General features: G+C 40.4%; 1 protein-coding gene across 1 annotated transcript in view; it reads left to right on the forward strand.

Moving 5' to 3' along the window:
* The first annotated feature begins 554 nt into the window (after positions 1 to 554).
* LOC138643300 (mycolipanoate synthase-like) overlaps positions 555 to 13,464 on the forward strand; it is a 28,930-nt gene continuing 16,020 nt past the window's right edge. The window contains exons 1-4 of the mRNA XM_069732231.1: positions 555 to 705; positions 5,676 to 5,748; positions 6,970 to 7,123; positions 8,279 to 8,439. Of these exons, the coding sequence (XP_069588332.1) occupies positions 5,691 to 5,748; positions 6,970 to 7,123; positions 8,279 to 8,439 (373 nt within the window). The 5' untranslated portion in view covers positions 555 to 705; positions 5,676 to 5,690. The remainder of the gene's footprint in view (positions 706 to 5,675; positions 5,749 to 6,969; positions 7,124 to 8,278; positions 8,440 to 13,464) is intronic.

Genomic DNA, 13,464 nt, shown 5'->3' on the forward strand with positions numbered 1-13,464 from the left:
CGCAGCATGTGCACAGCGGTTTGCGGTTTCCATAGGGTTTACATGTTACTGTAAACGCTATGGAAACTGCTGCGGACCCGCAGCATCAAAATCGCGGCGGTTCCGCGGTAAAAACCGCTAAGTGTGAATATAGCCTTAAAATGGCACTATTTGCTAAAAAAAATGCCAATGTGAATCACATTTCATTCTATACAATAAATAATTTTAGATCACACTGTAAAAATGTATGTTCTCCAGAACATCTGAAAATGAAAGGTAAAAAAGGTAAGCAACTACATGTGACAAATGCTTCTAGAAATCTAAAAATACTGTGCACACCAAGTAAAAGGAAGGATTAGTATAAATGAAAATGCACTAACATTTGATGAAGCATGTCAAAAGGTTATGAAATAATAGACTGTGGTGAGGGAATGGAATTAAAGTCCGGGAGTCTGTATATAATCCAACAAGGAAGTCAGAATCATTAAACGAAACAAAATGTGCAAATTCGTAGACGAGTCAAACATAAAGTTGGACTCATCCCTACTTGTCAGCTTTCATTTCTAGATTAAGTCATATCAAGCCATCTCTTTGGCATGTTTATCACAGCTAATCCTTCTTCTGAGGAAACCCAAGTTATCAAAAATAAGGATGGGCTGGGGGATTGCAAGTACAAAATGAGAGAATCCCATTAAATTCCTACCACACACTCAATATCCCAGGCATGTAAGTACTACTAGTACTGGTATTTTTTTTTGCTATTGAAGCCTCTTTTACATTGGTTGTGCCTGCCCATGATATAATTTATTTCTGTTGTGATTGGATAATTTGATTTGGAAATTTCTGTGCACATAATAATAAAAGTGAACTGCCGTTGAACATGACCTTTTTTGTCTAGTTCTAGCAAAGTCATTATTTACTGGAAAGTAAGGTAATCTATTTATTGTTTTATCATTTTAATAATAGCAAATTGCATGACATTTTGAATCTGTTCTTTTTTTTAATAACATATGTTCTTATGCTAAAAATATTTTTATGCTATATAAATACAGATTAATCCCTGCATAGTAAAGGCAGGCAGCTCGCTAGTGCACTTTGTACATCAATTCCTTGATCATGATTCTACTTCTCTGTGAGACACTGCAAATACTCCTGGTTTCATCGACAGGCTTAACCCCTTCAGGGGCAACTATTTTGACCTTTGAGGACACAGTTTTTTTTTTTGTTTTTTTTTAATTAATGAATGTGTTCCATGAATCAGTTGAATTATTATGTTATTGTAATAGGGTAGAAGTTGCATTTTTATTGATATTATTTTGTAGTAAGTTTTTGTTGAAAAACTATTATTGTTCTTTTTTTGGAAGAGGGAGGAATGGAAAGGCAATTGTGCAATTTTTTTCAGTTTTGTTTTTTCAGCATCTACTCTGCATAAGTAGAATTATAACTTTATTCTACAGATTAGTATGATTGTTGTAATAGCTCATTTATAGTTAATACTTTTGCCCAAGAAAATCTAGTTAAATTTAAATATAATTTTGTTTTGAAACTTTTCTATTTTTGAGTACGGTACTTGTTCTTTGAGAGATCACTTTCATTGATACTATTTTGAAGTATATGTGAATTTTTTTCTTGCTTTATTTTTTTTTTGGGGGGGGGGGGGGGGGGGGGCAGCAGCAATGAAAAAAACCAGCAATTCTAGCATTTTCTTTTCCCAGCAATGTAACAAAAATGTTATAAATTACAGCAAGCAGGGAACCTGGAAATTGGAACGAATTAAAACATACATATTCAAGAATGATTAATATTTTTTTTTTTTTAGAAAATAAGTGCAGTTAACATATGGCAGCTAAAACTTTGGAGTAAAAATATTAATCAGCTTTAGTGCAATATGGCATTTTTTTTTAATGTATTTTCATAACAATCCCTGATGTACTTTCTTGGATAGGGTGTTGATCTTGATAACAGAGGTGACATAATATATAGTAAGCTCATAAATTCCCACTAGTGGCAGCTGAAAATTGTTTTTTTAGGTTTAAAAAGTAACTGAACTTTTGCGCTTATTTTTTATATGAAGATTATTTTTTAATGCAAGTAGATTGGTGGGGGTCTGGGTTCTGAGACCCACACCAATTGATCAAAAATGCCTACAGAGGTGAGCAGCTTAGGAGACAGGTGGTGCTGATGTTTCAATGGACACACAGACTGGGGTTCGGATAATCTAGAAAGCCTATTCTTTCTACCGCACCTGTACTCCACTATGCATGTGCAAGAGTTGAGCGCTCCTGAGCTGTGCACATTTTTGTGCATTTTTCAGCAATCGCTGAGTATTTCAACAACCCAGACTCCCACCAATGTAATTGCAATTAAGAGAAAAATAACGAGTAAAAAATAATAATTTACATCAATACAAACAGGATTTGAAACTCTATTACTATGTGCACACGTTGCAGATTTGGTGCATTTTTGTTGCGTTTTTTCTAGCAGATTTGTGACAAAACCTGATGCCAGCAAAGTGAAAAAGCACCAAAAACATGTGTTTTTGCAGCTGCGATTTTCCTGTCAAGAGATGCAGAAATTTTACTCATATCAGGAAAAAAAAAACCTTACCAAAAAGAGCAAGCCCTACAAAATGTTAGGGTATGTTTCCACGGTCTTCAAATCCAATCCACCATGCTGTAACATCTTGCCAATGTGGGTTTGACGCTGTGGATGAACGTAGTGTCAATCCCGCAGCGTTTACTGACCATGGAAATATACCCTTAATGTGATTAAAAGTGGACATTAAGGCTGGAGTCACACACAACGTATAAAAAAAAAATCGGTTCGTTTTACACGGCCGAGAATCGCAGAAATGTTCCCTGAACTGTGATCCGTTTGTCATTCCTGTGCAATGCGAGAATGCAATTTTTTTGCATGTAAGCATCCGTGCGACATCCGTGTGATATCCATATGGCATCCGTATGGCGTATCTATCTATCTATCTATCTATCTATCTATCTATCTATCTATCTATCTATCTATCTATCTATGTCAGTGAGACACATATATATACTGTATTATATATATAATAGATGGCAGCCTGATTCTAAAGAATCGGGAGTCTAGAATCCATATATACTTTATTTATTCAAATGTAAGAATAATACAATTAATAAATAATAGTAAGAAAGAACAAAAAATGGCTGCACTCACCAGCTCTTGACAATTCTTGTTATTTAAGGTTGGTAAATGGTATTATCATTTTTTTGACGAAATTCGGCAGGAGCTTGAAGAGCAACGTCACTGGGCCCGCCTCCACGCAGTAGAAACTTGCTGTGAGGTAAAAATTCAAAAATCACACCAAAATGGCGGGCGGAGTGTGTCACAGTACGGCACGTTTCTGATTGGTCGCTCGCAGCAGGCGGCAACCAATCAGACACTGGACACTGTTGACGTCACTTATCTCCGGACATTAGCTCCGGACATTAGCTCCGGACATTAGCTCCGGACAAAGCCACGGAAGTTGGCACAAATTGCAGGAAGTAGTATTCTAGGCAATTATATATTAGATATATATATTTATATTTCATACAGAGCTGGAATAGCCGGTAATTCATTTGTCGGCTTTTGTTAAATCATTACAGAAACCGACAGGATATGAAACATGGTTTACATACAGTGAACCATTGCATATCCGTTAGATTTATATATGTCCCGCACTAATAATGTTAGTAGTGTGTGTGTCCAATTTTGGAGCTGTAGGTGTTAAACAATTGAATCACGGAAAAAAACTTGCGTGGGCTCCCGCGCAATTTTCTCCGCCAGAGAGGGAAAGCCAGTGAGTGAGGGCAGATATTAATAGTCTAGAAAGGGACCATGGTTATTGGCCCCCACTGGCTAAAAACATCTGCCCCCAGCCACCCCAGAAAAGGCACATCTGGAAGATGCGCCTATTCTGGCACTTAGCCTCTCTCTTCCCATTGCCCTGTAGTGGTGGCTTATGGGGTAATAAAAGTTTATGTCACCTTGCTATTGTAAGGTGACATTAAGCCTGGTTAATAATGGAGAGGTGTTAATAAGACTCCTATCCTTTATTAAGCCACTAGTCTGAAAGGGTTAAAAAAAAACACACATTAAGAATAAAGACTTTTATGAAATAATTAAACACACAGGTTTTCCATCTTTATTGTATTCTCAATCCAAGCGAAGCCCTCGTTCTCCAGGAAAAAAAATTGTAAAATAAAAAAGCAAAAATTATTATTATTATTTATTTATATAGCACCATCAATTCCATGGTGCTGTACATGAGAAAGGGGTTACATACAGAGTTATAGATATCGTTTACAGTAAACAAGTTTACAGTAACAGACTGGTACAGACTGGTACCTACCCGCCGTACAGTCATGTACCATGCTGCAATCCATCTCAAGGGGTTAAATAGTTTACAACCGGGAGCAGTGCTAATGCTACCACCCCGACTGTAAACCACTATGTAATGAATGAAAAGCTGCCTGCGCAGCCTCCCCGCCTGACAGGACAAGAACTCATTAGCATGGGAAAGTTTCTGAACATTTTCCCACACTGCACTGTCAGTCCACTGCATCAGGGGGGAGTCTGCGCACCCTCAGTGACTACCGCTGACATCACTTAGGCTGCGCATCTTACAGATGCATCTTTTCTGGGGTGGCTGGGGGCAGATGTTTTTAGTTGGGGGCAATACCCATGGTCCCTCTCTAGACTATTAATATCTGCCCTCAGTCACTGGCTTTCCCTCTCTGGCGGAGAAAATTGCGCTGGAGTCCACGCAAATTTTTTCCGTGATTTAATTCTTTAATTTAACACCTACAACTCCAAAATTTGACACACACACACACACACACTACTAACATTATTAGTGAGGGACATATAAAAATCTAACAGATATGCAATGGTTTACTGTATGTAAACCATGTCTCATATTCTGTCGGGTTCTGCAGTGATTGTACTGAAGCCGACAATTGAATTATCGGCTATTCTGCTACCTAACTCTCTATGAAATATAAAGATACAGTATATATATGTGTGTCAATGAAATATATAGACCTATACTATGTGTATACATTTATTCTATCTATTCTAAGCTTCTAACCTGTCAGTGTGATTTTACTGTACACCGCAATGAATTGCTAGCTTTTCGAAAGGACAGCAGTGCGTATTTCTCGCAAGTCACAATGATGGTCCCTGTGATGTGCGAGTTTTTCTCGAACCCATAGACTTTCATTGGCGAGTCTATAGGTGCGAGAAAAACTCACATGTATAATTTGGCCAAGAAAAAAACGGCTGATGGGAGCTGCCATTTTGTTCTCGCATTGCACTCGTCCGTATTTCTCTCTAGTGTGACTCCGGCCTAACTTAAAATATGGTACAAATCAATATTAGTACGTGAGTGTTCTTATATCTAATAATTAATTTTCAACACAAGGACAATTTATATTGCTAAAAAATATTTTAGAAACTTAACTTTTGACACTGGGAATTAGAAAAGTGTACAATGTTCGCATAATAGCAGAACTAAGAATTTCTTGAAATAAATGTGAAACGATGCACTGTTGTAGCATTTATCAACTTGAATACAAAAACATAAAACTTGAATTAATCATTCAGCAAAATTGTATAAATAGTAATTGCTTTCTGTCATAAGACCAATATGCTAATCTTCAATTTTTTTTTTTTTTTAGAACTAGAGGATCAGGATGGAGGAGGGAGAAGATCACATAGCAGTTGTTGGCATAGGATGCAATTTCCCTGGAGGTGAGTGAGTGTTATAAACCATGATTCACAATTTAAAGGGGTATTCCCCCAAAAAATAGATGGATTAGTGCAGAGGTGGGGAACCAACGGTTTGTGTACCGATTATGGCCCGTAATTTCATTTCTTCGGCCTCAAGCAGATTGCTCCAGCCCCAGGCTTGTTTTGCCAGCCGCCACCCTTTATTTAATTCTTAGAGTAAGACCACGTGCACACAGCAGTGCATACAATGAAGGATTACGGGAATGGGGTTAGGTAGGTAATTTTATTTCTTTTTTGTTACAAATCAGCACTTGGGAGAAACTGTGGGTGCTCTCATAATATGGGGATGAAGGAAGGGATGAGGTTACATCATACTTATGTGGGGGCTATAGTACTGTTTGGGGGCTGTGAGATGTTCATATTTTGTGGGGCACTCTGTCTGGCCATCAATCACAATGTGTGGGAGCCTGTGGGGTTCATTATAATGTGTGCGTAGGCTGTGTGGTTCATCATGCTGTATGTGGTGGGCTGTGTGGTTCATCATACTGTGTCTGGGGGATGTGGGGTGCATCATTATATGTGCGGGAGTTGTGGGGCCCATTATACTGCATGGTGAGTTGTGGGAACCCGGATACATGGAGTGCGCCGGCTGATCACCTGTCCGGTGCCGAAGCTGCATGTGTCGCGGCTGTGTCACTGTTACAGCTCATGCATGGACAGCCTGTGTGTTGGGATCTCCATGCATGTGTTGTGACACATGCAGCTGCGGCGCCGATCAGCTGGCACGCTCCATGTATCCGGGTTCCCTCTGTAGCTTATTCGGTAAGCGCCATAGCATGACGAATAAGCAGAGATCCGAACAAATTCGCTCAACTCTATTAATAATGCTGAGAACAATTAAGTTTGGCTTGTTGGTTTGGCCCTCTTTAACAGTCAAGGACTTTCATGTGGCTCCTTGTGAAAATGAATTGCCCGCCTCACTTTCATTCACTACAAGGGGTCAAAGATTTATTTACCTAACAAACTAATTTAGGGGTTAATACCAATTATTGTTTAACTTTTATTATTTCTTATTTCAAGAAATTTAAATATATTTAAACAAATATAATAAAAGGAAAACAAAAAAGCAGACAATGTTTCTTTTTAGTCTACTTTTTTCTCTGTTATAATTATCAACTTTTGTGCGATCAAATTATTTTGATACAATTCTCTTCTATAATATTAAAAATGCTCATTTACTAGGTGAAGGGATTGAACATTTTTGGAAAGTTATTTCTAACGGGAAAAATTGTGCAACAGAGATACCAGAAGAAAGATTTGATCTGAAAAAATGGTATGATGCCGATCAAACCAAACCAGGCAAAATATATACCAGTCGAGCAGCTTTTGTAAATGGGTAAGTACACAAGGAGGAATTTTTTAAGCACTTTGTGTCATTTTTACTTTTCTGACACGATATTGATATTGCTGCATGTTTAATGAATTTTGCATCAAAACTGTTTTTATTTTTATTAGTAGCGCTTAAGAAGGGGCAGGTCCTCATCATTTTCAATGTTTTGCCATATTTTACATTAAAAGTGGAATAATATTTCTAGATAGAATTTTAATATCTGAACTTGTGGCAAATTTGTCCTACATTTTGTGACCGTTTGAAATCTTTGGCACAAATAAGCAGTGGCAGACATACCACGTGTAGTCGGTTCAACTACACAGTGGTCCTCGGAGGAGATCCAGTCACACATCAGGTTTCTAAGATGCTACTGTGATTGTTCCACTTTCTCCCTGTGTACAATCTCCTTCTCCAAATCAGGACATTAGGGGAATGGCCCCTTTGTCTCTCACTGTTTTAGTACATAATTTGATATATAGTTAAATGTTATCTTTAAATGTGGTAGGTCTTGGAATTCAACTCACATACTTTTCATATCAGGCTGGTGATTTAAATGTGAAAAAAAAAATTCAGCTTAAAGATCTAAATTGTATTCTTCTTCTTTACAGGCAAACTGTACCGCTAGATAGAGATATATCTATATATACCAGTACTCTATATACCTGTAATAGAGTAAGATTCTCTACAAAATTACTTGCAAAATAATAAAAAAAAAATTACAATAATCACACTTAATATTTAAAAAAAATAGATGTCACAAATCAGTAAATAACAAACATATTTGACATCCCTGTAATTGTAAAAACTCATACAATACAGTGAAAAGATTATGTTGATTGGTAAATAGCGGAAAAAAATGCAGACTTTTTTCTCTATTACATCCATAAAAAAGTTAATTTTTTCTTCATCTTTATTAGTATTAAAATATATAACTATAAATCCATAAAATACTATGAATATTTAGTACGCAAAAGTTTGTAACATCATAGGGCAATTTATTAAATTTGAAAAAAAAAACCTCACAACTAATACATTTTGGTTTTGTTTTGCATCTTTCTTGATGATACTGGCATCATGCACTGTATCATAATACCTATCTAAGCTATAAAGAAGATTTTTAGAAATATAAAAAAGGCTAAAAATATCTTTTCATTTATTAAGGATTGATGAATTTGATAATAAAGTATTTGGAATGAATAAATCAGAGACTGAACGTATGGACCCGCAACACAAGTTATTGCTTGAATGCACATACAGAGCTCTTGAAGATGCAGGTTATGCCTCTGAAACAATACATGGAAGTAAAACTGGAGTGTTTATAGGTAAGAAAATTATAATAAATATTTCTAAAATATATAAGTAAAATGTTTGAAAAGATAAGTAAGTTGCATAGAGGAGTCTGCACCAGGGAAAGAAATAAAGAAACTGGAGCCCCCTTTGCACAGCGAGTAAGAATTAACAAAGTTCCTGTTTTGTCTTAAAACCAAAACTCTGAATTTTCTGGAGCTGCCAGTGACCTCTGAGACTCATACAAAGTTTGGCTACAGGGCCCTATGATTTATGTGCATACACCTGATCGTACTCTTCAGCTTTGGTTAGCAAATTCACTACAATAAGTTAACTATATTACGCATTGTATTTAGTTATATGACTATGTTTATACTTTACATTCATTCTTTAACCCCTATCTGACCTCGGACGGGATAGTACGTCCGAGGTCAGATCCCCTGCTTTGATGCAGGGCTCCGCGGTGAGCCCGCATCAAAGCCGGGACATGTCAGCTGTTTTGAATAGCTGCCATGTGCCCGTAATAGGCACGGGCAGAATCGCGATCTGCCCGCACCTATTAACTAGTTAAATGCCGCTGTCAAACGCAGACAGCGGCATTTAACTACCGCATCCGGCCGGGCGGCCGGAAATGACGTCATCGCCGACCCCCGTCACATGATCGGGGTCGGTGATGCGTCAGGATGGTAACCATAGAGGTCCTAGAGACCTCTATGGTTACTGATCACCGGTGGCTGTGAGCGCCACCCTGTGGTCGGCGCTCACAGCACACCTCCACATCTGCTACATAGCAGCGATCAGCAGATCGCTGCTATGTAGCAGAGGCGATCGAGTTGTGCCTGCTTCTAGCCTCCCATGGAGGCTATTGAAGCATGGCAAAAGTAAAAAAAAAAGTTAAAAAAAAGTGAAAAAAATAAAAAAAATATAAAAGTTTAAATCACCCCCCTTTCACCCCAATCAAAAAAAAATCAATAAAAAAAAAAATCAAATCTACACATATTTGGTATCGCCGCGCTCAGAATCGCCCGATCAATTAAAAAAAGCATTAACCTGATCGCTAAACGGCGTAGCGAGAAAAAAATTCGAAACGCCAGAATTACGTTTTTTAGGTCGCAACGACATTGCATTAAAATGCAATAACGGGCGATCAAAAGAACGTATCTGCACCAAAATGCTATCATTAAAAACGCCAGCTCGGCACGCAAAAAATAAGCCTTCAACCGACCCCAGATCACGAAAAATGGAGACGCTACGAGTATCGGAAAATGGCGCATTTTTTTTTTTTTTTTTTTTTTTAGCAAAGTTTGGAAATTTTTTTTCACCACTTAGATAAAAAATAACCTAGTTATGTTAGGTGTCTATGAACTTGTACTGACCTGGAGAATCATAATGGCAGGTCAGTTTTAGCATTTAGTGAACCTAGCAAAAAAGCCAAACAAAAAACAAGTGTGGGATTGCACTTTTTTGCAATTTCACTGCACTTGGGATTTTTTTCCCGTTTTCTAATACATGACATGCTAAAACCAATGATGTCGTTCAAAAGTACAACTCGTCCCGCAAAAAATAAGCCCTCACATGGCCAAATTGACGGAAAAATAAAAAAGTTATGGCTCTGGGAAGGAGGGGAGCGAAAAACGAACACGGAAAAACGAAAAATCCCAAGGTCATGAAGGGGTTAAGCAGCTCAAAACCAGGTCATTTTTGGGGACTATATGATAGGCAGGTTTGAGATGTTCTGCAGATAACACCAACATGGGTTACCATATTTTTCGGATTATAAGACACTTTTTTCCTCCAAAAATGTGAAGAAAACTGAGGGATGCATCTTTTAATCCGGATGTACCTGCTCTGGCTGTGGATGGAGAAGTGGGGGAGTGGCAGTGGCAGAGCAGCAGGTCACAGGAGGCAGTTGCTGCAGTTAATCCCTGTCCATGCCGCTACAGAGAAATGAATATTCACTACTCTCCATGCCCAAGAAAGTGGAGAGCAGTGAATATTAATTTCTCTTTAATAGCGGACACATTGTTAGCCACAGCTGCCAACTTCCTGCAGCTGTCAGGCTTTCAAGTGTGCCCGCTACTAATGAGAATGAATATTCGCTGCTCTCAACTCCCATTGGAGTGAATGTCAGTGAATATTCATTCCCTTTAGTCCCATAGTCCTGACGTGGAGAGCAGTGAGTATTCCGGCAGCTGTCTTCTGCTTGTAGGCAGCACATAACGTCACTGCCATGCGCTGCTTACAAGCATAAATCAGCTGCTGGCATCAGAACAGGATGCTGCGTAGGAGCGCAGGGAAGGTAATTATTATTATTATTTATTTACATAGCACCATTAATTCCATGGTGCTGTACATGAGAAAGGGGTTACGTACAGAGTCATAGATATCTTTTACAGTAAACAAATTTACAATGACAGACTGGTACAAAGGGGAGAGGACCCTGTCCTTGCGGACTTACATTCTATGGGGTAATGGGGAAGAGACAGAAGGTCGGGGGTGCGGCAGCTCTGGTGGTGGTGGTGAGGCGGCAGCTCTGGTGGTGGTAGTGAGGCAGCAGCTCGGGTGATGGAGGTGAGGCAGCAGCTCGGGTGGTGGTGGTGAGGCAGCAGCTCGAGTGGTGGTAGTGAGGTGGCAGCTCGGGTGGTGGTGAGGCGGCAACTTGGGTGGTGGTGAGGCAGCAGCTCGGGTGGTGGTGAGGCAGCAGCTCGGGTGGTGGTGAGGCAGCAGCTCGGGTGGTGATGAGGCGGCAGCTCGGGTGATGGTGAGGTGGCAGCTTGGGTGGTGGCGAGGTGGCAGCTCGGGTGGTGGTGAGGCAGCAGCTCGGGTGGTGGTGAGACGGCAGAATGGTTATTGCAGGCTGTAGGCTTTCCTGAAGAGATGGGTTTTCAGGTTCCGTCTGAAGGATCCGAGGTTAGTGGATAATCGGGCATCTTGAGGCGTGGAATTCCAGAGGACAGGGGATATTTGGGAGAAATCTTGGAGGCAGTTGTGTGAGGAATGAATAAGTGTGGAGGAGAGTAGGAGGTCTTGGGAGGATCGAAGATTACATGAGGGAAGATATTGGGAGATTAGTTCAGAGATATAGGGAGGGGACAGGTTGTGGATGGCTTTGTAGATCAGTGTTGTGAATTCCGCTCTTGGGCTCCCTCCGGTGGTTGTAAGTGGCACTTTTGTGAGTTCTGCTCTTGGGCTCCCTCTTGTGGTTTCAAGTGGTATGGCTGCTCCTTGGAGTTAGCTGTCATCAGCTGCCTCCACTTATCGTCTCTTCTGCTCGGCTATTTTGGCCTGGCTGTTCCTTCAGCCAGTGCCACTTGTAAATGGTTCCTGGTTGGATTCACATCTCTTTGGATTTCCCTGTTATCCTGACCAGTTCAGCTAAGCTAAGTTTTTGCTTGCGCTTTTCTGTTCACAGATTGTGGACTTATCCGTTCAGTGCTTTCTATGTTTGTCCAGCGTTATCAGTATGAATTAATTCTGTCTTGCTGGAAGCTCTGGGAAGTAGATTTACCCTCCACACCTTTAGTCAGGTGTGGAGATTTCTTGTAAACTCTGCGTGGATTTTTGTAGTGTTTTATACTGACCGCACAGTATTCCATCCTGTCCTATCTATCAAGCTAGACTGGCCTCCTGTGCTCATCCTGGTTTCATTCTGTGTATGTCTTTTTCCTCTCCACTCACAGTCATTATTTGTGGGGGGCTAATCTATCCTTTGGGGATTTTCTCTGAGGCAAGATAGTTTTCCTGCTTCTGTCTTTAGGGGTAGTTAGCTCTTAGGCTGTGACGAGACTAGGGAGAGTTAGGAGCATTCCACGGCTACTTCTAGTGTTGTGTTGAGCTTAGGGACTGCGGTCAGTACAGTTACCACTTCCTTCAGAGCTCGTTCCATGTTGCTCCTAGACCACCGCATCATAACAGTACAAGTGGCCAAACGAAAAGACACCGAATTAATAATTTCAGAAATTTTATAAGGAACAATAAACCGAGGCTTAAACTTAGTGGAAGAAACCTTCATAGGAACATGACGAGAAGACAACCAAACCAAATCCCCCACACGAAGCCGGGGACCAACACACCGACGGCGGTTAGCAAAACGTTGAGCCCTTTCCTGAGACAACGTCAAATTGTCCACCACATGAGTCCAAATCTGCAGCAGCCTGTCCACCACAGAATCAACACCAGGACAATCAGAAGGCTCAACCTGTCCAGAAGAAAAATGAGGATGAAAACCAAAATTACAAAAGAAAGGTGAAACCAAAGTAGCCGAACTAGCCCGATTATTAAGGGCAAACTCGGCCAACGGCAAGAAAGACACCCAATCATCCTGATCAGCAGACACAAAGCATCTCAAATAGGTTTCCAAGGTCTGATTAGTTCGCTCAGTTTGGCCATTAGTCTGAGGATGAAATGCCGAAGAAAAAGACAAATCAATGCCCATCCTAGCACAAAAGGCCCGCCAAAATCTAGAGACAAACTGAGAACCTCTGTCAGAGACAATATTCTCCGGAATGCCATGCAAACGAACCACATGCTGAAAAAATAATGGAACCAGATCTGAGGAGGAAGGCAACTTAGGCAAAGGTACCAGATGGACCATTTTAGAGAACCGGTCACAAACAACCCAGATAACAGACATCTTGTGGGAAACAGGAGGATCTGAAATAAAATCCATGGAAATATGCGTCCAGGGCCTCTCAGGGACCAGCAAAGGCAAAAGCAACCCACTAGCGCGGGAACAGCAAGGCTTGGCCCGGGCGCAAGTCCCACAGGACTGCACAAAAGCACGCACATCGCGCGACAAGGAAGGCCGCCAAAAGGACCTAGCAACCAAATCTCTGGTACCAAAAATCCCAGGATGACCAGCCAACACTGAACAATGAACCTCAGAAATAACCTTACTTGTCCATCTATGAGGAACAAACAGCTTCCCCACTGGACAGCGGTCAGGCCTATCAGCCTGAAATTCCTGAAGCACCCGCCGCAAATCAGGGGAGATAGCAGAAAGAATCACCCCCTCCTTAAGAATGCCAACCGGCTCAAGGACTCCAGGAGAATCAGGCGAA

Source organism: Ranitomeya imitator, chromosome 6 (assembly GCF_032444005.1).
Source record: "Ranitomeya imitator isolate aRanImi1 chromosome 6, aRanImi1.pri, whole genome shotgun sequence".
Lineage (NCBI taxonomy): Eukaryota > Metazoa > Chordata > Amphibia > Anura > Dendrobatidae > Ranitomeya > Ranitomeya imitator.